This window comes from Leptopilina boulardi, unplaced genomic scaffold, assembly GCF_019393585.1.
Source record: "Leptopilina boulardi isolate dan_hultmark-lab unplaced genomic scaffold, ZJU_Lbou_2.1 LbouV2_325, whole genome shotgun sequence".
Classification (NCBI taxonomy): domain Eukaryota; kingdom Metazoa; phylum Arthropoda; class Insecta; order Hymenoptera; family Figitidae; genus Leptopilina; species Leptopilina boulardi.
The window spans coordinates 5,603,284-5,630,568 of NW_026137891.1; the positions used below are offsets into that span (position 1 = coordinate 5,603,284).

The 27,285-nt window shown below is 27.8% G+C and overlaps 3 protein-coding genes across 7 annotated transcripts; 1 reads left to right on the plus strand and 2 right to left on the minus strand.

Moving 5' to 3' along the window:
- LOC127284613 (uncharacterized) lies at positions 1 to 7,820 on the plus strand. 2 transcript variants are annotated; one of them, XM_051310143.1, is made up of 14 exons: positions 1 to 444; positions 1,286 to 1,426; positions 1,507 to 1,645; positions 1,733 to 1,950; positions 2,019 to 2,203; positions 2,585 to 2,741; positions 2,810 to 2,848; positions 2,911 to 3,076; positions 3,151 to 3,536; positions 3,606 to 3,895; positions 3,971 to 4,078; positions 4,190 to 4,287; positions 7,023 to 7,071; positions 7,430 to 7,820. In XM_051310143.1, the coding sequence occupies exons 2-14, from the start codon at positions 1,349 to 1,351 to the stop codon at positions 7,482 to 7,484; spliced, it is 1,968 nt and encodes a 655-aa protein (XP_051166100.1). In that variant the 5' UTR covers positions 1 to 444; positions 1,286 to 1,348; the 3' UTR covers positions 7,485 to 7,820. The 2 variants fall into 2 exon arrangements, with proteins under 2 accessions (XP_051166100.1, XP_051166101.1); XM_051310144.1 differs by having other exon boundaries at positions 3,358 to 3,536.
- LOC127284615 (dual specificity protein phosphatase CDC14AB-like) lies at positions 4,318 to 6,985 on the minus strand. Of its 4 annotated transcripts, none has more exons than XM_051310151.1 (9): positions 6,676 to 6,985; positions 6,461 to 6,583; positions 6,193 to 6,394; positions 5,857 to 6,101; positions 5,526 to 5,787; positions 5,319 to 5,448; positions 5,078 to 5,256; positions 4,855 to 4,991; positions 4,318 to 4,753 (listed from the first exon to the last, which is right to left on the minus strand). In XM_051310151.1, the coding sequence occupies exons 2-9, from the start codon at positions 6,510 to 6,512 to the stop codon at positions 4,581 to 4,583; spliced, it is 1,380 nt and encodes a 459-aa protein (XP_051166108.1). In that variant the 5' UTR covers positions 6,513 to 6,583; positions 6,676 to 6,985; the 3' UTR covers positions 4,318 to 4,580. The 4 variants fall into 4 exon arrangements, with proteins under 4 accessions (XP_051166108.1, XP_051166106.1, XP_051166107.1 ...); XM_051310149.1 differs by having other exon boundaries at positions 6,461 to 6,593; XM_051310150.1 differs by having other exon boundaries at positions 6,461 to 6,613.
- On the minus strand, positions 7,012 to 26,268 carry LOC127284610 (ras-responsive element-binding protein 1). The gene is made up of 4 exons (XM_051310140.1): positions 25,642 to 26,268; positions 14,253 to 14,317; positions 10,025 to 14,095; positions 7,012 to 9,914 (listed from the first exon to the last, which is right to left on the minus strand). The coding sequence occupies exons 1-4, from the start codon at positions 25,682 to 25,684 to the stop codon at positions 9,357 to 9,359; spliced, it is 4,737 nt and encodes a 1,578-aa protein (XP_051166097.1). The 5' UTR covers positions 25,685 to 26,268; the 3' UTR covers positions 7,012 to 9,356.
- Positions 26,269 to 27,285: the final 1,017 nt, after the last annotated feature.

A 27,285-nucleotide genomic window follows, 5' to 3' on the forward strand; every position in this document is an offset into this window, starting at 1 on the left:
AAAAAATAATTACAAACTAAGTAGACCTTGAATGTTTGCATAAATTTTGCATTTTTTATTATGTACTGGTTTATATCTATTCATTGTATTACTAGAATATGTTAACATTTTTAAGGTTAGAAGTTGACTGAAGTTGATAACGCTCGTAACTGATCTTAGTCATCATTTGTGGTTTCCCGACAACAATGTAGACAAAAATATAGTTTAAAAAATTAAAATTGCCTCAAGAAACTTTTATTGATATTTAAAACAATATTGACGATATTCTATCAAAACAATTTTGCAATTATTTACGTAATACGTAATGTAATTTTTCAGTGTACGATTTTTATAACAGACTGTACTTAATATTATGACCACTTGTCAAAGAAAGTTTTTGTACTAATTTTTGAAGCATATGCTAACCTCCGCAAAAAAAATATGCGCAATTATTTACACGAAAAGGTAAGTGAATTCATATTTGCAAATTTTTCAACTTGTTTTTAAATAGAAACAAGTATTAATAAGTTTTTAGATTTTAACCTAGAAATCTATTAGCAATATGCAAATATATAAATATTTTCGTTGAAGTAGAATGAACTTTTGTATTTGTTTATTGTAATAAAAAATTTCGAAGTTAATATACTTTCTTATCTTAAGATAAATATAATTATAATAAGGCAATAGATCTTTTTATAGGTTATATATTATTGCATTTCAAAAATATATTTTTTTTAGATTTAATGTTTATCCTAATCAAAACAGTTTAAAAATAAATACTAATTGTATAGATAAATGATTTTATTAATATAATAAGTTGTTTTTCATTATAGTTTATTTAAACGTTTTATTTATTGTTTTAAGCTTTGTTTATTCAGTTAAGAAAGAAATAAAAAATAAAACGGTCTGTGCAAAAATTGCATTTCGTATCACTTGTATTCATAAAGACACAGATAACAAGGCATCATTTTCTCAAAAAAAGTGAACAAATTTAAAAATGTTAAGAATCTTAAAATTTTTATTGTATATTATTATAAAAAATCAAACGATAAAATAATTCTGTATAGTGTATTATAATTTTTCTTTAAAAAAAAAGTAAATATAAAGTAAAAGAAAAAAGTGATATAGTAATAAAATCTTTTGATTAATTAATATATATATATATATGTACATATATAAAAAAGCGATTAAATATATTATCAGGTCCGTATGATAAAATTATTCTTAACTCTTGTTTGTCATTCCGTTTAATTTAATATTGAATGTATAATATAAAATTAATAGTTTCTATATTTGTTTTTTACAGACAGTGAAGGATGTAATATTTAATATAAAAATTTCGTGACATATTTTAAATGTCGACGAAAAAATGTGTTCTATTTTTATTCTCATGGTGTGGATTGTTCTCTCGTCAGAGGGTTCACTTATTAACAACGACTTTTGTGAAGTATGTATTTATTTAAAAAAAAATATACTCAAACACATTAATTTACATAATTATTATTTATTTATTTTAATTATTTACAGTATAAATGCAGATTGAAGAATACTAATGAAACAATTGTCAATATCCATAAAGCAAATGGGAATTTATGCAGTTTAGATAATATTCCAAACAATGTTATAATGACAGTTATGGAAACAGCTGAAGGTGTTTCATCCGATGGTAGGTGATAAAAAAAATTTCTAGACAATCTTTTCTATTTTTTTATCTCACATAATTAAAAATTTATAAAAAATATTTTTCATTTAGGTATCGTAAGAGTCAATTTTAATCCTCCCAAAGAAGAATGTCATTATAAAGTTGCTCTTGTTGTGAATCCATTGATTAAAAATTCTGAAGAATGTGAAAAACATGTATTTCATGCAAAAGGAATTGACGCAGAAGAAATTCACACTGCTGAAAAGTCGTATTGCATTTTAAATAATCATTTAAATAAAAGTCAAGAATTACAAATTCCTTATTGTCAGGTAAGAATAATATTTTTCTTTATACATTGATGATTATTCAAAAAACTGATAAATTTCTTTTTAATCAGGATCAAAAACTAGCTATGTGGTATGAAAACATTTTCACTGGATGTTATGCATTACGATTTAGAATCAGTGAAAATGAATTTGTCTTTAGAGGGCAAATATTTATGGAAACCGATCATTTACATTCTTCAATCAATGCACCAGAATTTCATTGTAAATACACCTCTGTTCCGAGTGATAATCACAGGTTTAGTATTTTTTTAAAATTTTTGTCTGGTTTATGGAAGAATTAAAAATCATTTTTTTATTAACATGCTAATTTAGATATAATAATAATAATAATAATAATAATAATAATAATAATATTTTAATCTCTTTTATTGGGTTAACTGCCAAATGAGTAAATTTAAAATATTTAAGGTCAATTGATAAAAAATTTGAAAATATTCATCTCATGCTTCTCAGCTTGAAAATCCTGCTGTCACTATGTGTTTTTAGGATCCACGTGCTTGGTTTATTAACCCCCGCTTTTATCATGACATCATGATAGGTATATGGTTCTTGATAAGATTAGTAAATACAAAAAGAAATTGAAAATCAAGATAATTTATTGCAATTATATTTGCAGTTTCGAAAAGTTGACATTTTCCACTAGCACATCGAATGTTGTCCATTTTGCGGGATTACAACAGCAAATTGCTGTCCTGTCACCATTGGATCGTGATCAGAAAAATTCTTGTGTCAAATTTAATAAACATACTATTTTTTCACACACAATTTATACTGTAAGTTTTTTTTATTTTATTATTTACATATATAGATTTAATTCTCCATTAACTTTATTTATTTTCAGGACAAAATAAATGCAACGTCTAATAATTGCACTTTAACAGTAAGTAGAATATTTAATAAATAATATTTTTTTTCTTATACTAATGAGGATATTTTAAATAGATTGCTGAAAAAGGTTTGGGACAAAATGTTGAGTGTAATTTTGATGTTGAAAGTTCTAAGAATACAAGATTTTGTTTTGTGATACATTTTCTTGATGATAGATGTAAAAGGGCAACAAGATGGAATCCTCCCATAAAAGGTTATCTTCCATGTACATGGGTTCAAAGTAAGTTTCATTTGAAATTCTTTTATTTATACAAAATGTATACGAATTGATCAAAAAAAATTTTATATTTTAAGCTTGTACGAAAATTGAAACAAATCCTTTACTCGTTATTCACGGTGGAAATATGCAGGATCAAGAAAAAATTGCTTCCACCCAACTTTTATGTCTTCCATTTATTATTATTGCATTTTTAATTTTTTTAACAATAATTGGAAGTATATATTGCATACACAGATTACGTTCAAAGAATACTAAATGCAATTCAAGTACATGTTCTATAGATTTAAAGGAAGAAGACGATTCTAAGTATTTTGAAACTGATGAATTTCGTTATGAAGTCGATATAAAGAGAAAAGAAAAAGAAAATGATATTATTATCATTTATGTTAAGGGATCGAAACCATTCATGAAGATGATGTCGGATTTTCGAAATATTCTTGAACGCTGTTTGAAATGTCATGTAATTAGATTTTTTATTTTTTTAAAATAATTTTTGTTGTTTTAAATAATTAATTTTTTTATTTCATAGGTTTATGATTGGTTTGCACCGGAAGAATGGGACAATGTTGCCACTGTTGGTGGATATGAGTGGGTTGGGAAACTTTTGAAAAAAGATTGTCGTGTTGTTTGGATAGATACGTCTAAGGCAAGATCATTATTCGCTTCACAGTACAATTTAATTGATACCAATGTTTCGCGAAATAAGAAAATCGAGGAGTTTAGTGATTTTCGTGATTGCGTATTTCCAGCAATTGTAGATTTAGCTAAACGCAGTTTGAAGCACATTGTATTACAATATTCGAGGCATTTTGTTGTCAGGTAAATAGTAAATAGATAATTATTTCTATTTTATTTAAAAATACAATTTTTAATGAATAAAAGAATATTTAACAGGATCGAAGGATTTGAAACTCTCGATGAAGGAAGTGATCCATTTTCTGATCTTTCGCCTCATGCTCGATATATCATACCCCATCATCTTAGAGAGCTATGTTCTCATTTGTAAGTTTTTATATTTTTAAAACAATACTAAAAGATTTTCCTGTTTTTTGTTTGCGAATATTTAAAAAAAAATTAAATATTCTCAAATAAATTTTAATCTAATTTATTCAGATCAATGCCATTGTCAGTACCGGAAAAACATGTACAATTAGAGGAGAGACGATTGAGACAGCATTTAGTTTCTGATGATGAACTTGAGTCGAATTTAAGTTTGTATAAAGTTTATTAATTTCTACCTTTTATCTTAAAATTTTTTTTTTGAAATGATAGAAGAAAAAAAATTTTCAAGTTAATCTCAACAACTCAGGTTGTAACAGAACTGATATATAAATATCTGACAGTGTTCAAAAAATTTTCTTATTATATTTTGACACCTTTTAAAGGTTGTATACTTAAGTATGGTAAAAAAAAAGAGAATAGTTTTTTTAAGTTGTAAATAATAGTTTTACTTTGTACAATTTGTCAATAAATGAATAGAATACATTTCTTTTTTTAAATAAAATTAAATATTCCATTTTTGATGTTTTGATTTTAATGGACAAATTTGATTAATTTCGGAACTCTCTTTTAATAGTTTTTGATCTAAAAAATTTGATTCCTTACTTTCTTTGTGATTTTTTACTTCGCATATTTTTCTTTTTGTTCGCTTGATTCTTTGTTTGAGACGTAATATTTCTATTTGAATGAAAATTTAATTTAAATTAAATTAAATTAATTAATTAAATTTAAATACTTTATGAGGAAGCAATAAATTGAAAGATTTTTGGAAATAATACCTGAATGATTGTCTAAATGTTTAAAGGAGTGATATTCTTTAGGAATTAAGGTTCCAATTTTTTCTAATTTATAGATGATTGAATAGATACCATACTTATGTCGAGTAATTGAATTACTTTTATGATGACATATTAATCTGAGTAGAAATTACAATAATTGAAATAATTAATTAATTATATAAATAATGATTATTTCAAATACAATTTATTAAACGGGACTTGCCTATAAAATTGTCCTGCTCTCTGCAATGGAGTCTCAATTTCTTCGAGCCATTTCTGTTGAGGAGCAATTATTGATCCTGGTCTGCAAATTCTTATCCATGCAACAGCTTCTCTTGCTTTCATTCGATAATGTTTAATTATGTAAGCAGCTATCAATGTTCCCGTTCTTCCTAGTCCAGCCTAAAAATTAATTTGTTTTTTTAAATCGAAAATTCGCTTCTAAATAATTAAAGTATAATTACTTTGCAGTGTACAGCAATAGCTCCCTTTGTAGTTTCGCAAATTTCAAGAAATTCTTGTAATATTTGCCGAGCTGGTACAGTACCATCTGGCATATAAAGATCATAATGTTTTATTCCTATTTTCCTGAATCTAAGTAGAAAAATAATAATTAAATTTACAGTATAATTAAATAAAATTTGTAAACATTTTTCTTTTTAAAATTCTACCTCGATGCATCATAGCATTTTCTATTCAATCGAATAATTGCTTCTACATTATTTTTGATAAAATAATTAAAATATTTTTCGGGTGGATGATAATGTGTATCTTTATCAGTATTTGGACCCACAAATGCAATTAATTTATGTGGTACCAACCAATTTAAATCCCCATTTTTCATTTGACTATATTTTTCATATTCAGATAAATTAAAATCTTGAAAATTAAAAAGTCCATATTTTTGAGCCTTTTCCATTCCATTTAAACAATCTTCAATAGCATAATTTTTAATATTTATACATTTTTTTTTACATTATATTTATAATAAAATATACTTACCAAGTAAAGTAAGTGTGAGATTTTGAGTATGAGAGGCGTCTAGAAATGGTTTTAAAAATAAATTATTTATTGTTAAAGCTTTATCAATTTCATTTGGTGTTTTCTCAAGAAATATCACAGCAAATGAAGCTATCAAAAAAGCTGCATTTGCTCTTTTATTTTCATCTTCATTACTAGTATAATAAACAATTTGCTTGTACCAGTTGTTGGGATTTTTTAATTTTCTACTTAAAATATTGCAAAATCTATTTTAAAATAATCAAAAAATTATTTAAATGATTTAAAATAATCTTTTTGGTAATTTTCTTCTAATTCTAAAAATATTTATATATGCACCTATAAACGCATGCCAAATTTAAAGGACCAAAATCATTGTTAATTGGACTGTAAACTAATTCATTATCGGTATTGAAAAATATAATTTTTTCCGTACATCGTGCAATTTTATGACCAGGATTCAATGTAGCAAAATATAATTTATCTTCTATGAATTCAACGACATTATTTACGTCAGGATGATTGTAAACTGTATATCTACCTGAATTAATTAATTATAAAATAATTTTATTAAATTCTAAATAATTTATTATTTTTTATCGATTACTTGCGAAAGTAGAATTTTCATGATGACAACAGGTTTTCATGAATTTTTGCATTATTGATGATTTCAAATGTTTTATGTAGAATAAATAGATCCAGGTTTTGATTCATAAAAATTATTAGTGACCTGGCAACTTCTGATCATCATTATTTTTAACTAATATTTTTCAAAAATTAGAAATAACTATTTTTGAAATAAAAAGAATTTTTTTTACTCACGATAGGTTGTAATTTAAACATTTCAATGATTTACAAGTCTCATAACTATTCGGTTTCTTAAAACTTGATTTTTAAAAATTTGATAGAAAACAGGATTTAAATTTTTAAATACATTTTCATTTTTCGGATAGAAAAATATTGCTGACAATTTTGTGAATTATTATTTCAATGATCGAACTGCCATTTCTATATTTGTTTCATAATTTAATTCGATGTTCACATTTTTTATTTACACTTGTTTAATTCAAATGTTTAATTTAAAAATAGCAAATATTACTAGATTTCATTTTTTTTTAAAATTTAAAGTTGGTTTAAAAGTGAAATAAAATGCTCTCATAATTTTTAAGTTGCAGTGTATTTTAATAATTCATCATGGATACAACTCAAGATCAATTTGTAAGTGTTACAATGTTTATTAATTTATAATAAGACACACGGTTTAACTATTTTCTAAAGCCAGATTCTCAACACTTTTTTTTTGTTTTTTTTTTAATACTCAGTATTATTTTATAATTTTTAATCAATCACAAGTTAACAAGAAATTAATTACAGCGAATGTCAAATTTTTCATATATATATATGTATATAGAAAGAAAATATAATAAGAAAGAAAAGAGCGGAGGATAATTTACGCAATAGTGTATGAAATATTATATATATATATATATATATATATATATATATATATATCAAATCGAGGGATTGCATTTTTTTTAAAAGGAAGTTTTTCAAATCACTTCAACTATATTTACAGATTACAGATTAAAATCGAGTTTCACAGATCATTCTTAGCACTCAATAGCATTTGATTTATTGCGATCTTTGTAATATCATATCCTTGGAAAACTAGGTGAGATAATTTAAAACGCACATTTATGCTATCTAAATACAACTAGATCTTTAGATAATAAAATATAAATCGATTAAATGCAATAAACTCTGCTTTTTTTATTTATTTCCTGTCATTTAATTACATAAGTTTGCTCTACTACACATAAAAGTCAAAAAGGAGAAAACCTAGATATTCAAATCGAAAATTCAGATTTCGATATTGATATATTTCACTTATTTTTTAGGACAAATTTGAAATTTAATGTATTTCATATTCGAAATTTAATTTTACGATTCAATGAAAAAGAAAGAAATACATTATTGCACATGAGTTCTTTTTTTTCAAATTGCAGATATAAATCTTCTTTGTCCCAAAAAAAAAGTTAACAATAAATTCAAGACTATTAAATTGAATTTTTAATTAAACTATAATTTATATAAATTCGCTTATGAAAAAATTGAAAATATTTAATATTGATACATAAGAGCCCTTGTTACAATGAAAATTTTCTTTTTAAGAAAAAGATGAACATTAACAAAATTTTTTTTTAAAAAGAAATATTGACTTTTTTAAATTACTTCTATGGCTTAATTGTAGCAGTGCGTTCTCTATGACTGACTTCTCGCTTTTAATAAGAATAAATATTACAATATATAGTGCTAATCACCTTTTTTTTTAGGAACGCACCTTAAATTGCAGTCGTTGCTTTCATGAAGAGACACGAAGACTATTATTATTATTAATTTATACATTAATAAATAGAACCGAAATATAATATTTTATTATTTATATATATATATATATATATATGGCTATTCTTAATTTGTCAATAAAAAGTTTCTTTGGATTCAAATAATAATAACAATTCCAGAAGAAACAATTGTAATTTTTTTTCTGGTTTGTTTTCTATCATCTCTTTCTCTCTTTTTTTAAATTATTTAATGAATTTAATAATTTAAATATAATTAATTAACATTCTCAGCGAGAATATCTTAACAATCAGCTTTATTTATTTATTTTTTCTAATATCTAATAAATATGTCTTTTTCGGACGACATATAATAATCTTTCTAAAAGAGAGATTGATATTTTCCCTTAAATTAATTTTCGGTTTTTTTTTCCTGTAATTTCTTCGTTAAAGTTCCATAAATTACATATTATTTATTTCACTCTCTAATTCGTTGTTTTATGAAACTTTAGCGAAAAAGTTTATCGCAACTTAAATTTATTTCTTAATATATAATCTATATACAATGATTTTTTTTAAACGAAAAAAACTTATAATAATAATAATAGTTGTAATAAATTAACTATAATTTTCAAATAGTGAATTAATGTCGATTTTTTTTTCAATTTCATACATTTTGCAATTTAATTATCGTAAAAAGCATGTAATTGTTTTTTTTTTAAATTAATTAGAATAAGAAAAATTCAAGAAATTAAATTCTTATTTAAAAGAAATGAAAAATTGTGAATGAAAATTAAAAAATTAAAAATACAAAAGTAATTTCCCTTGCTATGAATTTTGACATGTAAAATAGAAAGTATTTTGAGATTTTTATTATAATTCACCAAGTGCCTATTTACACACACTAAAATCTAAGTCACTACATTGATCAACTACCTATGACTATAAAAACTTACAGACTTTTTTTCCAGTTAAAACTGAATTTTTAAATTACTATCTCTAAGGCACGAGCGTGTACACAATGCAATAGAAATAATTAATGAAGAATAAAATATATTACAAAAAAAATATATATATCTTAATCCTGAAAAGCTATTTTTATCTTGACAATAATTGTCAATTTACAGATACAATCCTGCTTGATTAAGAATTGTTTTCTATTTATTCCCCCTTGACTCCTAATAATTTTGCAGCATCATCAGGAGTAGCAAGAAGCATTTTATCAATAATACCAGGATCTTTGATTCCTAGTAAATTGGAGATCAGATCATTACCTGTTTCCGTTAGATCATGATTGCTCTGGAAATTTGATAATTTACTGGTGAGTGTGGCTAGTTTTTCGTAAGGATTAAACCTTGTTAAACTACTTGGAGCAGCATCGCCAGTTGCAATAGTTGCAACAGTTGGTAATGATGACATTCTTTCAGCAATCATTGAATTGCCCGTTGTTGCTGCATGAATTGAAGCTGGCGATTGTTGTTGACTTCTTGGCGTAATTGTTGGTGGTTGATTGGGTAAAATTTCCTCATCACCACTGCCAATGTACATTGTTGAATCAACTGACTCGTGCTTCTTTCGATGACGTAGCATACTGTGCTTGAGAGTGAATCGTCTATCGCAAATATCACACCAAAAGGGTTTCTCGCCAGTGTGAGTTCTCACGTGACGTCGAAGATCTTCAGCCGACCAGAATCGTCTCATGCAAAAGGCGCAGACAACCTGAATTCAAAAACAAATTATTATAGTACAGGAAAAACTATTTTTTATCCACAATTTTTAATCAATGTTTATGTCACAGTTTAATAATTTATTTAAAAAAATATAAATACCTTTCTGTCTTTGTAGTCAAGGGATCGGGGACCATCGCTCGAGTGTTGATTAACCGGAGGTTGTTGCTCCTCGGCGGAAGTGATTCCCATTTGTAAAGCGCCTTTCGATACTAAAATCTCGTATTCTCGTTCATGATGCATTCTTATGTGATCGAGACAATCCTGACGTTCAGCAAAGCCGTTGTCACAATTTGGAATATGACATTTGAATGGTGTGTCAGTTGGTCCTGGCGATGAAGTCGGTGAAGTACGACACGATCGATTTTCATTGGAAGAGGGAATAATTGTATTCTTTTGATTTAATTCCATTGTTGGATTTTCGACATTTTCCGAACTCGACGAACCGCCATCATCGCCGCTTTGATCATTTTGCTTTTGATTATGATCCGAGTGTTGATGATCGCTGGAAGACGTCTCTGAACGGGAATTCATTGTTCGTGAATGTTTCGTTGATCTGTGTTTCTTTAAATTGCCCAATGTCGCGAATGTTGAACTTGGACATTGATTACATTTGTAGGGTCGTTCAGGAACGTTTCTCGTTGAGAAGCTATTGTTATTCGTGACTCTTGAATCTTGATTATCGGGCGATGAGGAATTACGAATATTACGTGCATTTGAACGTTGTAATAGACTCTTGTGCTTACGATTCAAATGACGATCACAATTTGATTTTGTTGTAAAATCCAACATGCAATAATCACATCTGTAGGGTTTAACACCAGTGTGTGTGAGAATATGTCGTCGAAGGGATGAAATCCAGGGGAATTCACGATGGCAATATTTACAGATTACTCGATTTGGCGCCATTGAATAGGCCGATGCTTTCATTTTCTTCTTTTTTTTCTTTTTTTTAATAAATGTTGAGGAATTTTCTGATTTTTCATCAGTGCTGACTGAATTGCCTGAATTTTCGCTATTTGAATGAGGTATTCCATCTTCGTCGCTTAAATATTGGGATTTAAATTGAGGATAGTTTTGCGATGCTGTTTGTATCAATTTTGGAACACTGGCAAGATCAGCAGCCTCCTCCTCGGTTTTTATTATTGTTTCGGTTATTTCAATTGATTCTTGTTCTATTTTAAAATTTTCTATTTCCTCCATATGGTGAGGTTCTTCTTCTTCGTCTTCATCTTCAGGTTCAGGTTCTTTGGATTCGGAATTTTCCAATTTTCCCCTAAGGAGGCTGATGGATTTTTCTCCACAGGCTTCTTCGTCAATAACTAATTCTTCGTCGGAGTCTTGAGCTTCTTCGGTTTTAATTCCCTTGAGTTGTTGAGCCAAAATTGCGTATTTCACTTGATCGGAAATTGGATGTCTTCCATAGTCGTCTTCTTTTGGTGCTTCGTAGGATGATTTGGCTCTTATGAATGATTGAGAGGGTCCAATATTTTGTAACAATGTTGGAGGTCTCGCTGGAGGTCGTCCTCGAGTTGAATGACCACCCCGGGGTCTTCGATGCCATAGTTCGTTGTGTTGTTGTTTAATGTGTCGTTCCATATTTGTCTTGAGAGTGAATTTAGCCGAGCAATATTCACAAGTGAATGGTCTTTCGGTTCTGTAGCGTCGTTGTTTTTGTTTACGCATAAGAACACCATTTTTTATGACCATTTTCACTGAATTTGATGATTCGCTAATTCTTTCGCGAGGGGATACTTGAACGTTGGTGTAAATTTGTTCATCGCGCGGTGGTTGTGGAGTTCTTCCTCTTGGTGGATAGTTACTGAATACTGGATTTTCAGGAACTGGTGTTGGTTGCTGTTCAACTAGGGATCCGCCACTTGTTTGTAGACCACGTGCAAGTTCTTTTTGTAATCGTTCCTTCATTGCGTAACCTTGCTCGAAAATTGAGTTCAAAAAATAGGGTGATATCAATCCGGTACCAGATGAAAGGGCCAAATTGTTGTAAATCATATTTGCGTGAGCGTTGGCGTAAAGTGCTTCCAATGACGTTGGAGGGGAATTTACTTGACGTGCCTTTAAAAGAGCTTGCGTTAGAAGAAGTGGATTTGGTGAATTGTAAAATTCTTTCTGTTCTTCGTTATCAATTTCCTTGTCTTTGGATTTTTTGCTAAGATCGAGAACATCCATTGAGAGATCCAAGGGACCGTCGTCACTTGAGGAATCACTTGTTTTTTTCAAGTTCATCGGACTAGCTTGAATTCTTTGGTGTATGTCCGGTTTGGTTTCATTGACTAGAGATACGCTGCCCTCCGATGATCTCGATTCGAGATCTTCCTCTTTTGACTCCGTCTTGATTGGATGCTGCGGTGAACTTCTGTATGTCAATTCCAATGGTTGCACAGATCTTGGACGGGGAAATACTTCTTGTTCGTAGTGATTTTGCATTGGATTTAGTTGATTTATTGGATTTGGTAATTCGACCATTTTTTCCTCTTTTATATTTATCTCCTGATGCATTTGCATCATATTATAGGAATGATAATTTTCTTCTTTGGGAAAGACGAGAGTTTTTCTCACTTCATCCTTGACACTTCTTGACATGCTTCTATCGAGACTGTCGTTTGTCAAATCTTCTGTTGGATGATAAATTATTGTTTTTTGAACTTCATTTTTATCGTGAATTCCATGACGATTTCGAACGTGTCGTTCACAATTTGCCTTAGTGGTAAAGGCGTAAGTACACTGTGCACATTCAAAGGGTCTGTCGCCATTGTGCGTCTTCAAATGCCTCGTTAGTGTTGTTTTATCAGTGCTGGTGTAATTACAAATATTACATGGATAGGGCATTCCAGGTGGAACTCCCATGTGAGCTCGATTGTGTCCCTTGAGAGCCCTTAAATTTGGAAATACAGCGTCGCAAAGTTTACAGGGAAATTCGCCTTTTAGTTTCATTTTTCTAAATTCAGCAGCGAACGCATCTTGTGTTTCCTCTTCGTTACATTCTGATGAAACTGTTCCTGATGATCCAGACGATCCAACATTTTGATTAATTTTGTTGCTACAATTGTCTGGAGTGCTTGCATCCGATCTTGAGAAACTGTGAAGAATTGGACTCGATGTGATGCTGATGATACTTTGAATATCAGCCAAATCTTTTCCATCTTTTGCTTCTGTCATGGCAGCTTTATTTTGTAAATTTAATCCCGCGAAGAAATCATCCCTTCTCGATTGGGCATCGTTTCCCTTCCAGTGAACATTTGGAATTCCACAATCCATCTCGTGGGAATCCAAAGCTGACTTACAGGGAAAGGCGCGTAGGCATTTTGCACATTGAAATTTGGCCATTTCACCAGACGCTGGTCTATGAAGAAATTCTTCACATTTTGCGCGTGCAATCATGGGATATTTTGTTGATGTGAAATCGACAAATGTCAAATCACCAAAACCCTCCACTGAATGTCGTAAATTTCTCGTTGCATTTCTATAGGAATTTTCATTAATATTATTCACCGAACGATGAAGATTCAAAACCCTGTGACATTTGTATGGTAAATCAGAGTCACATTTATCAATTTCCAAATGATGATGCTCAAGATGTATCTCAAGAAGTGAACTTGTGGCAAAATCATGTTTACCACAAATTGGACACGTGTAATTATGTTGTGTTTCTGATGATAAATTATTTTTAAATTTTTTCTGCGGTGTTAAATCCTCGCTATAGTCGAGTGATTTTCTTTTTAATAAATTAAGTGATTCATTTTCATCATCAATAAGATCGGATGGTGAATTTCTTTTTGCTATTTCATTATTATTGTATTCCTCAATTTTTTTCGATGGTGATGATTCAGAATCATTGCTACCCTCTGAATCAGAACAACTGTGAGATGATGAGAGACGATTGTGAGCAATTTTTGAATGTCTATTCATTGTTCCGTTAGTACTGGTGAATGCCATATTGTAAGGATTACATTTAAAGGATAAATCATCAGAATGCACAAGTATATGACGCTCCAACGAATTTGCTGATCTTAATACTTTGTAACATATTTTACATGTATATTCTTCTTCAATGGCACTGTCAATACTTTCCGGAGAATTATGATTTTCCAAATGATGATGTGTCGATAAATCTCGATATGATGAACTTGGATAAGATTTTGATTGACCAATCTGAAAAAGAATTAAAAAAATTTATTAGAAAAAAATTTAACAAATTCTTTTTTTTGCAAAATTTTTATAATTATATCAATGTTGTTATAAAATTTAAAAGAAAAAAAAAATTGAAAACGAGATCAGTTTTTTAAAATAAAAATATGCATTTACTCACCAATAATTCTGGTACAATGTTGGTTGCACTGTAATTTTTTGGATACTGTCCAATTTTTGGATTCACTGTAATCAGAAAAAGAGAGAAATAATTGTAGTGATGTTTTAAGAAACAAAATATCTTGTTTTTATTAAAGATTGTTTTTTGTTTTATTTCTATATTAAATTAATGGACCACATTGTGGTTTCCAATCTAATAATTTAGCGGATGTGTGCGGTGTGGTCACATTTGTTCATATGGTTTTAAGAGAAAAACTATATATGTTTCCGCATTATGAATAATTCACAAATATATATATATATATATGGATCTAATAAACACATGTTATTATTTAGCATAAAGATGCTTATATATTTTATGTTAATTATAAAAATAATTGTTAGTCCAATTATTACAGTGAGCTTTGTATAATTCTTTTTATATAACCACCGATTACTATACGCTTCCTTAACAATTTTATATATATATATATATATACTTTCTCTCTTTATGTTAATTTCTAATTATTTTTGAAAAATCTCTGAATATTTTGTAAAAATCTGTATTTTGCTCTTTTTTTTTGTTCCAATTTCATTTTAACTAAAATAAAAAGTTATTTTGAAATTTTTTTTTCACAGCATCAAATTAAAAAAATGATATATTTATAATATAGAAGAATGAAACGAAAATTTTTTTTAATCAAAGAAGATAATTTTCGTTCTTTCTGCGTAATTTCAGATAAAATCAGAGACGGCGGATTATTATTATTATTGTTGTTGTTGTATATATATAGAAGTGGATTCCGAAAGAGATGAAGAGATATATAATATATATATATATATAATGAAAATCGTGATTTTCCTCTTATTAGGGAAACTATCGAAAGTAACAGAATCGTTGCCACATAAAAATCCAGAATCCCGAGCAAAAGCGGCATTACGTGAAATTAGTAACCGTGAAATGATGCAATTGAATGTGAGTTGGACGCACGGAGGAACGAGAGCGGATTCATGCCGAGAAACATATCGAACGATCGATCAGTGACGATGATAACATTCTGATATTTCAAACACTATAACTAATTGTCTTTGCTCAATGCATACTTTAAAATAATAATTGCAAATTGTCCTAAAAATAGAATATATGTATTTTATACAAACGAAAATACGTGCTATAATTACACAAAAAAGAATGATTTTTCTCGTATAAAAAAAGGATCTAAAATATAATTTTTTAAAAATAAATAATTTCTTTGATAAATAAAAATATTACAATTTTTAATTTGAATAATATTAATTAGATTTTATTAATTATTTTTGTTTTTTTTTATAATTTTATTTTATTATTTATATTTTGTTAATTTAATTTTATTAATTATATTTTATTTATTATAAACGATTTAAAAAAATGAATCCTAATTTTTTAATTATTTAACATTATTTTTCAATGTTTGTTTTTTTAATTTTTAAATTACTCGCGGAAGTTAATAAAATATTTTTTTTATGTTTCTGACTAATGGCACTTTTCTATATACAATTGAAATTATAAACAATCATTTATATAATTTTCTCGTTGACAGCTGTAAATAAATATAAATAATTATTTACAATATAGATGTATTTAATAAATTTGGATTGAATATTATTTTTTGAAATTGTTTCTAATGGACCGATTTTTTATTTTTTTTGTTTATTATTATTATTGTTATTATAAAATAAATAAAATTTTCATATAAAATAATCATTTAAATATTTTTTATTTATTGTTTTTTAAATATTTTTTGTGAAAGAAAACATTGTAGCGCTGCTGTTGCACGCAAGTAGTAGATAATGACGGTCACGATGGGACATTAGCAAAGTCTCGCACTTGATTACCATTACTACTTGCGTCTGACTACTTACGTCTGGCGCATGGCCAACGCAGAATAATATGCAATATATTTTTTTTAAAAATTACGATTTCTAAAAAAACAATTAAAATATCTGTAAATTTTTTTTTCAAGTCAAAAATAAAATCATATACACAAATTGTGTGAATATAAGTGAATAAAGAATAAGAAAGTGAATGAGAAATAAGTCAATTTTTTCTCCATTTTTTTAAGGTCAATTATTAAATTTCTATAACAGTCTAAATTGTTTTTAGGTGTCATTCTCAGAATTTAGAATTATCTATACTTTTAAGATAAAAAGAAGCAAGAAAATTTTAATTTTTTTTTTAATAAATAAAATATGGGAACGATCTTACAAGAATTTTTTTAGTAATTAATTGAATTACTCGGAATCAGTGAGATAAGCTGGAATATTCATACAGGTATACACGCATATTGATCAATGAATTTACTCTTTATCTATTCCGAAAAATGAGACTTTATACATACATATACTTATTAATTTTATAATATATATATTATACTTATTAATATCAGACGAAACTTGTAAAAGTATGATTTTTTCGGTATTAGTTGTAAAAATTAACAACATTAAAATCAGTTTTATTTAATAAATAATTATATCAAAAACGTGTCAGTATTCATTGAAGAAGAATTGATACCTAATGTCAATTTTTATTTTTATTATCATTTGTAATCAAAATATTTAATTACTAATTAATATTATTTGTTATTATTTAGTTAATTAATTATATATTATTTGTTAAAAAATATTTACTTTAAAAATTTATTAGTATTATCTATTTATTTTGTAAAATAAATTATATAAATTAATTTTTGTACCATTTGTTTATTAACTATTTTCAATAATTATTATTGTTGTAAAATAGTAACCCGATGATTGATTGGAGTATATTATTTTTGATGATAAATACGATAACAAAATTCCAGGTTAACATTTATTTCTTTGTGGATTCTGTTTGTTTTGTTTCTTTTTTTTTTTTTTGTTAATAAAAAAGGTATGTGACACCTTAAGTGTCAGGGATTTTAAAATTTATGATGAGAATGACGAATTTTTAAAATTATTATCGATCTGTCTGTATACGCATCAAAAGGCAGACACATATCATCTTATATATACTAGGGTATTATCATACTTTTTCGCGTATACATATATATATATCTTCGATTGATGCTTATAGATTAGCATTTAATGACGTGCAATTTTTTTTTCAATGTATTTTAAGAAAACCAAAATATAAAAGATTAAACGCGCAATATTTCAATTTGAAATTGATGAAAAAATGCAATTTTACGTATAAATATATAAATAAATAAATTTATGTATTATGTATAAATAAATTATATTATAATTTGTACTTGTTATCGATTCTGGATCCAATAATTATAATTGCAAAATCATAATAATTAAAAATAATAATAATTATTATTATAATTTGTGCCTAGCAAAATTTTTATTTGAAACCAATTATATTTGTTTTGATTAAAAAAATATAATAATAATAGAATATATGTGACAAATTGAAAGGGTATAGCAAAAAGGGTGGAAAACTTAACAAATATGTTATTATATTTTGATAATGGAACCAACGCGTGGCTTTTTATGCCATTTGTAAAGACCAGCATGAATATACATTAAGTCACTGTTTAGTGAGTGATTTTATTCACGTTCGTAAATCATGCGTGCGCCTTTAGTGTGCAAACGGGTTTGCGTGAACCTGTAACACTCTACAATGTGAATACGCGAACAAGTGGTTATAGATATAGATATATATATATATATACCCCAGCTGACGCAAAACTCTCTATATGACTAAATTTAAAAATTAATTACCCATCGCTTTTTGTATATATATGGCATATTTTTTATTTATTTCATTTTAATCATTAAAAATTTTTTTTAATGTGAATCGCTGATTCAAATTCAGAAAAGTATTAAAAAATTATTTAAATTAAAATACATTTATTTTATATATTTATTAATTATACGTACTATTATTATATGTGTATATACGTATTTATATAGTATAATAGAACCTCGATTATCCGAACTTCTGTTAACGGAACCGTAAAATATTTTGTCAGAACTTCTCTGTTATCCGAACTTTTTTTTGCCTTTCTGAATCTTAAAATTGATTTTTTATATTTTTTTTCATTTTTAAAATTTCATCATTCAAATTTGTTATATCATAATAATTTTTTTTTGAGAGGTTTTTTTTGTTTAAAATACAGAAATTACTGTTTAAATATCAGTTTATTTAATTCAATTATGGTTTTCAAAAATTATTCGGTTCAATTAAATATTTATTTGATAATAGTCAAGTAGATTATTTGAATGAAGTAAATTTTTTTCATAGTATACTATATAGTACGTAATAAATAAATATACAAAACGAATTTTGATTTTATTAATTTTTTTACCATATAGAATATATGTATAAGAAAGCCAAGTAAAATTTTTCTCGTGTGTGCAAAAAAGAAAATTTCTTAAGATCATGATTCCCATTCTTAGAATTAAGAATTGCAATGTGTTGATCATATAAGGTTGTCATTTGGTTTAGCAAGCTGAAAGTTTCCTAAGTGGTGTGTGCCATAACCTTACGTGTGTGTATAAGATTGTCAAGAACCTTGAATGGCGAACTATGCTTCCTTTCGATTCAAGAGAAAAGCAGTATGGAACATTTGAAAATAAGGCGTATATATATAAAGGATCTTTTAGGTGCCAACATTCTTTTTCTAAAGATGTATATGCGCAATATCGTGAGAGATTTTCCAATGGTTTTCGTTCTGTTTAGCCATATATATAATGTAGCGAGATCGAGAGGCAAAAATATATCCATTCCTGGAAATCTCACTGCGGGAGCCGCACCTCAACGGAAGTGGTTTTGTTTCAAAAGGAACACTTCCTTTGAGTCAATAACCCGATTTTTTTATATATATATATTGAAAAATCAAACTTATTCTTAAAAATTATAATCTTTGGGGCTTATTTTTAATTCTCCAAAACCTACACTGAAAAAAAGTATATTTGATTCAAAAAATCGTACTATTACATCTATATAGAAATAATGGTTTATTTGAACCAAATATACACGGAGAAAAATGAAAAAACATAAATAAAGTAACTTTTACTATATACTTTAAAAGTAAAACCGGAACTGTCCGCAGTTTCTGCGCTTCTATCAATTGCTAAAAAATTAATTTTTACTTCAGAAATACGCAGAAACTGCGGACAGTTCAGATTTTACTTTTAAAATATAGTAAAAATTTCTTTATTCGTTTTTACATTTTTCTCCGTGTATTATATTTGAGTTAAATAAACGTATATATATATATTTTGTCTCTGCCTATTTATTTGGCGTTAATAAAAATTTTATTTGTCATAAATAAAATATTTATTTGTTTGTAATTATTTATTTGTTTCAAATAAATTTTTATTTGATGCAAATAAATATTTATTTGCATATATATCAAATAATTATTGAGTGCGTATTTGTTTCGAATACAAAAATATTATTGGTCCAAATATATAGTTTATTTAATTCAAATCGATTTCGAAAATTATTCGGTTTCAAGTAAATATTTACTTGATAATAGTATATTTGAATCAAATAAATTTTTTTCAATGTAATTGTTTATATTTATAAAAAAAATTGCCTGTCCATAATGCAATTTGAGATAAATGATAACAAGGAAAAAGATTTGAATGAAGCTCAAGGAAAGTGATTGTGAAAATGATGAGAGATATTTGAACAAGTGAGACTAAAATAAGGAAAATGAGAGTTTGTTTGATCGGAGCAGACAAAAAGATACACGAAATTTGGATTTACAAGAAATTAATCGAAGATGATTATCACAAAAGATATAGCGGAAATTAAGTATTATTATTTATCCTCTAAAAACAAGAAAAATGAAAAAAAACAGAAATAGAAACAGGAAAGAAAACAGAAAATGAAATAGGACAAAAAAAAAGTGAGGAAATCATTGACCAAAATGGGAGGTTGATGCACATCGCAGTGATGGTGGATGCTGTGCTGTATCAATAGGTGTAGGAGGCATAGATGGGCGTGACCTTAGAACCTATTGGCTGGCGTTCATCTCGAGGGCTTTTATCTCGTTCTCCGACCTTTTCCTTCTCACTCACTCTCCCCCAACGTAGCAGCCAATCAGCTTCCGCTACCAATCACGCTTGCCCTGTAGTACTTCTCCTTTCTCTCTCACTCGTCTCACGCAATCTCAGACTCATTCTCTTTTTCTCTCACTCGGGATTATTCCATCTCTCTCTCTCTCTCTCTCCCCCTCGTCGACCGGAACACCCACAGGAGAGAAGCAAAGATGGCGGTTGGTTAGTGTGTTTCGAGAGCTGTAACCCTGACAACCTTGGACTTACCCACCCGTAACCTCCAACCCTCCAACCAAAGAGGCTATAGCACCGCCAGGTACGTTTTGACGATATGACTCACGGAAAATCCCGCTGTGTGTTTCAGAAATCAGAAGAACAAAGCCTATATTGTTTTGGGAATATATTCTTTTATATATCGACTAAAAATCTTTATGAAGAGAGAGCGAAGATTTTTAATAATTATTTCAAAAATTTTTATGGATAATTAGAAAATAGATTATATATTCATTATAAGAATGGAATAAATTCCAAATTGAAGACTTTCTGAAGGCTAATACGTCACACGCATATAAAAATTTAAGTATATAGCAAATTATAAATCGAATAGTTGTTCACAGTTGTTACATTGTTATTCTGCATTGATTTTTCACACACATATATACATACATCATTAAAGTATATACCGTTTAAGCATTATATAAATAATACACAACCATTGAAATGGAACATATCGATTTTGATTCTGATGGACAGGAATAAGATAAATCTAACGTTACAGAAAAATATATATATTTATAAATTTTCATTAGAAAATTTATATGAATAATGTACAATATGGATAATATTGTATTGGTTATAATAAATAATTAAATATATATATAAATGGAGGCGAGTATGCATTTAAGAAAATGACGCATCAGAAAAGATTCGATATCAAGAATAAAAGTCTGAATATAGAGGCTTTATATACCCTTCAAGATATATAGATGTATGAAAAAAAAAGTTTTGCAGAAAATATCCGAAGAGCGTATACGTGGCCCAACCAAAAGACTCCGCATGTACCTACAGCTTAAGTTATAGTTTTATCTAAGTATAAACTGTATTGAAAGAATCTGAAAATCTATAACAGGCTGCATATTATTAAAGCAGGTTGCTTGCGAGGTCATACAGTAGCGAGTTTTGTCATCAACGACCTCTTTTTCGAAATATATTTTATTATATACCTTCTCTCAAGAATATATCTATGCAACAATTTCTATAATTAATATAGAGAACACCTGTATATGATTATTTACTATTACTATACTAACAGAAAAACTATTACTATTAGTAACACTATGACTACTATATAGTATAGTATACTATACTATACTATATATAGTAACAATAACTATACTCTCTAAATCTGAATTATATAATATATAGTTTTCTACTAATAAAAGAGTGCGTATTCGTTTACTAATTGAATTACTAACAGTTTTGACTAATTTTTAGTAAAAAAAACTACTAATTCCTAGTAGGAAACTACTAATTCATGGAGTAAGTCGTATTTCTTATACTATTTCAAATTAGTAAGCCGATTTACTCCATGAATTAGTAGTTTTTTTTACTAAAAATTAATCAAAACTGTTACTAGCTCAATTGGTAAACGAATACGCACTCTTTCATTAGAAGAAAACTACTAATTTAGATTTAGAGAATACTATTAGTAACATAGTAAGGGCCAGTTTCACCAACTCCGGTTAAAAGTTAATCATCGATTAAAGCCAATTTAACCGCTCATGATTGGTCGGTTAGGGATTTAATCGCTGATTTACTTTTAACCAGAATTGGTGAAATTGGCCCTAACTACTATACTATATATAGTAACAGTAACTACACTGAAAAAAATTTGCTTTGCATTAATGACTATTAACCATAGTAACTTTAAATCTAGTCAGCGTAACCAAGAATCCTAGTCAATTTAGTTATGTAGCTTGGTTAATATTGTTAAAGTCGATTTAGTAGAATTGACTCCTTGTTTACTAGTTATATTAACTAAGATGTTTGGTTAATATGACATGTATCTATAGTCAATTTTGCTAAAGTTTAATTAGTCAAAGTGATTCTAGCCAATGTAACTAAGATACCTGGTTATTCTGATAAGCTTCCCTAGTCATTCCAACTAATTGTCGAAATTAACTTTGACCAAGATTGCCTAGTGGGTTCCTCTCGTAACCAGGAAAATTAGTCAATTCCTGGCATACGGGGGTTAGGAATTTTTTTCAGTGTATACTACTAATAGTAACTGTAACTATTTCTGTACAGTGTAATAGTATAACTATTACTATACTAATAGTAAATAACGATTATTTAAATAAATTCTATATTGAAAAAAAATTCTGCCTCATATATAATAATAATAAAATATATATATATACCTAGAAACTAGTTAATTGCAGGAAAAATGTTACGTTGCAAAATAACTATTTGATAAAAATGACTGTGGAGTACGATAAGTACAAACTTCAGATAAGAAGAACAATTTCGAACATTAGTGAAGTGCTTTTGTAAGTTAGAGACTAACCTTCGTTAATTTACTAATAAGATGGCCTTCAAGCATCAAGTCGTTAGGCGCAGTGAACAATTTTTTTTTCATAGTGAAGTAAACATTTTTCTAGAGCATATATATATATATATATATAAATTCATTATTTCTGCGTTTATAAAAAAGGAGTACTGTTTACAAAAAAGGAGAGTATTGTTTACAAAAAAGAGTATATACTGCGCTTATCAAAAAGAGTATACTAATTATAAAAAAGAGTATCTATAATTATCAAAAAAGGTACCTATTGTTCACAAAAAAAGAGTACTACTTACAAAATCAAAAAACTATCAAAAAAAGTACTAATTGTTTAAAAAAAAAATACTGACTATAAAAAAAATTCTGATTGTCATAAAAGGAGTATACTACAAAAAAAGAGTACTTACAAAAAAAGCAGTACTGGCTTATAAAAGAGAGACAAAAAAAGAGAGGTGAAAGTTTAAAACAAGAGAAATCCTCTAAAGAATAAAAAAAAAGTGAATCATAAACATTTGCAGAAAAATTGTGTATATATCGCGTCCACGAAAATATTGATGATATTCTGTTGTGATAAAGATAACACCTTTGTATCATTATCTTTGAGATGTATAAGCAATCTTTATGAGGCGCTCTCCGAACATTGGAAAAAAATTCTTTTTTTTTATTGTTTCCTTCTACGAAGAATTATATGCAGTACAGAAGAAGATTTGGATTGATATAGCAAACAATACATATACATACGAAGAAATCAGAGTATAAATTATAACTGTTTTCTGAAAATAATAGATTAATAACAAAAGTTGATTCACTGATTTTACATCTTCTAATCCCATCATTTTTTATTAATCCTCTCAAAAATAGTGGAATTGTTTCTAGGTAATTGTTTTTAAGTATCTTTTTTTTATGAAAAATCAAACATCTGGAGGATTTCTAGCCCTTTATCTTTTTATCCGAAAAATGAAAACGTTTGCGTTTATGCCACGCCCTAATTCTGGTTGTAACCTTTTATCCACCCTCTGGGCGCCAATTCTCCTTTTCTGAGGGATAATTCTCCCCCCCCCCCCTCCTTCACTATCCACTCACAATTTATCACCAAGGTGCAAGTAATTCAGCAACCAATGAACTTTCAAAATCTCACCCTCTTTTTTTCACTCACAATTTTATGGGGGAAAAAATTTAGGGGGGGGGGGTTATTTTAGATATATTGCATATAAAAAAAATTGAAATTATTTTCCTATAGTTTTGAGAAATGTAAAAATATTTTTATAAAAATTAGACAAAAAGTATATATAGGGAAAAATATGTGAAAAAGTAGTATAGGTATGAATATCAAATACAAAATAATGATTTTCATAATAGGATATTCTGACAAACAAGATGCAATAATTGTTGCCTTACAAAATATTAGTCTTGGTATATATATAGCATAATAATTTCTCACATAAAGAACATTATCTCCATTTAGAGCAAACAAACAAAAATGATATGATTCCAAAAATGTTTATTAAGTAAAACTAAACACATTTTGGTCCAGTTGGCATATTATTTGTTCGAAAAATTTATTTAAGAATTCAGATTTTATTTTAATCATCTTAATTTAATCACTACGATTTTAATTTAACTGCAATCTTAATTTAACGCGATTTTAATTTAATTATATGATTTCAGTTCAATTATTAATTTATAAGAAAGATTATATTCATACTTTAAATTATTAGGATTAAATTATAATTCTTATACACAAAAAGGTCAATGCTCCACTGTCGTAACATGATTAAAATTATGTTAAACCATCAATTTTGCAACGTTTAAGAAACATCTACAATCGATTTGTAATTACATACCAAATAAGAACAGTAATTAACAAAAGAAAATTCAATCTAATAGAGAGGAGAATAAATTTTAAAAAACATGAAAGAGTAAATTCCCATGTGATAAATTCATCAAAATAATTAAATTTCAATATTGAAAAATGAAGTAAAATTCCACTGATTCAATAATTTAGAAAATTATATATATTTATTTATCTCGTAAGAAGGCAGATTTTGAATGTCGAAATATACTTAATTTCAGTAGAGTGTTATTAGTCCCTCAATATGATTAATCTAAGTATAAAGGAAGATTGTATATTTGATCTTGTTGATATCATTAAGGAAGATTTTGGAACTTCTCATTATTATTTAGCAAAAGAGACAGATGTCGATTCAATGACACAAATATACGAAGATGAATTTTGATGAATAATTTCGAAATAAAATTTCAGACAATATTATATTCTCTCTCTCTCTGTTTTTCTTTCCATATATTGTTCGAAAAAATGAGAACTTTACACGTTATTCTTGAAGATTCGTTCCGCCTCAAGCAATTCGAATAACATCTCCAAGATCATTGTTTTGATTACAAGAGGAGACACTATTGATATAATTCTTAAACCGGAACGAAAAATTCATTCAAAATATTTTCGTCTAAAGGCACGTTCTCGCGTTAATCTACTTTTGTAAAATGTTTCTTCTTTATAAGAAATCACATACATATATATAATATCTTTGCGAAGAATATAATAAAGATAAAAAAAATAAAATAATTACGTCGATTAGATCAAAATTAATCGTATTTAAATCTTTTCTAACATATGCTTTGCACAATTTTCATGTATTTAAACAATGGACCTAATATATTTGCATTATATACTATATTTCATCGAGAGGGAATCCCTAAAGTCAGAGATAATCCGTCGGAATACGATAAGATATCGCACCTTATCAAGGATTTGCAAAAATGATGAAAAAAATAATGATTCCGAAAAAAAACAAACCTTTTGCAGATGCTGTTTCTGTCCTATTGACCGTATTGTCCATGAAGCTTTTTTCCTTATTTGGTACTTGATTAAAAATCCCAGAAAAAAAGAAGAAGGCTGATTACACCACACTCTATTCACAAGTCTTGAAATAATATACGCGTAGCATATTAAGCGTGTGAGATGAATCAACATAAACACTTCTTTTTTTTTTTGTCACGTAATGTTTCTCATCCGTCGGGGAAAGAAAAAAAAAACCGGTTCAACGATATTTGATACCCCTCTCAACAACCCTTTTTCAATTGTTTAATCCAAAAAAGAGGTTATAAACACATCACAATATTACACCACAATCACACTCTATTTTTTGAAAAAAATCTTCCTTTTGGTTTTTCGAATGATGAAAAAAAAAACAAGGAACACACACAGCTCTTGGCATACGGAGTTCCTGCACACAAATGACTCCCAATGCTTCTGACAATTTCTCTTTAACCTGCGCGTCGAGTCTCATCATCTCTCCCACCTAGTCTCTCTCTACTTTGCTCCTCTCCGATCCTCCCCACTCTCTCTCACTCTTTTTTTGTCCGGCTGCTCCTGCCGCCTGCTGTTCTGTATATATGTATATATATATATTCTCGGTTCTCCACACGGAGGAAACCTGGTGCACCTTCCCCTATCTGGCGCTTTGCTGTCTGCCTCCCCCACCCGCATGGATACTTGTGTCTAGACTCGAGACTTCTGCAGCAACAAACCCCCTCCTTTTTTTTGCACTGGCTGCTGAATTTCAAGAATTTTTCTTAAATCTGTATTTTTTATATAGGATAAATTATTTATTTAGCAGTTATTGTTATAGAACTCAATGATCAGTTCTGTAATATATATAGAGAGAAAGGCGGATTTTCATCCCCTCTTCCTTGTGATCACACCCCCAAGTTGTATAGCGTTGTTATAAAAATGCGAGTATTTTTTTTTCCTTTGGACTGTTCGATTTTATTAAAATAGATTTTGATCTCATCATTTTTTTTCTCTATTAGTTGTCATATCAGATTATTTTTATAATTAAGGAAACTTTATCAAATATATATATATGTGACGCTCTCTGAAGAATGGCACCTTAGAAGCAAAAAAAATTATAGGTTATGTTTTAAAATTTCGAAGTGAAAATACACACAGAGGATCAATTTTCAATACAAATTATTGATATTTAAATCTTTATTGCACCTAAAATATTCAATAAAGCCTGGTTTTTATTTTATATATGTAAATAAAAAGAAACTTTTAATCAAGGTAAAATTATCGAAAACATAACCTATAATTCGTTTGCTTCTAAGGTCCCTATCTTCAGAGCGCGTCACATATATACATCTTATAGTATTTTTTTTTTTAATTTCTTTTTTTATACTTTATTTTTTGCTTATTCCTCATAGAGGAAGTATTTTCACCGTGAAAAAAGATTTCTTTGATTTAAAGAAATCAATTTCTTTGACAAATTTTTCTTTGATTCAAAGAAAATTTATTTGTTTCAAACAAATTATCTTTGATTCAAAAAAAGTATCTTCATTTCAAAGAAATTTGTTATTTAATTCAAATAAATGTTTCTTTGGCCCTCTATATATCAATGTTAGAATTTCTTCGATTTAATGCACAAATTTCTTTCATTCA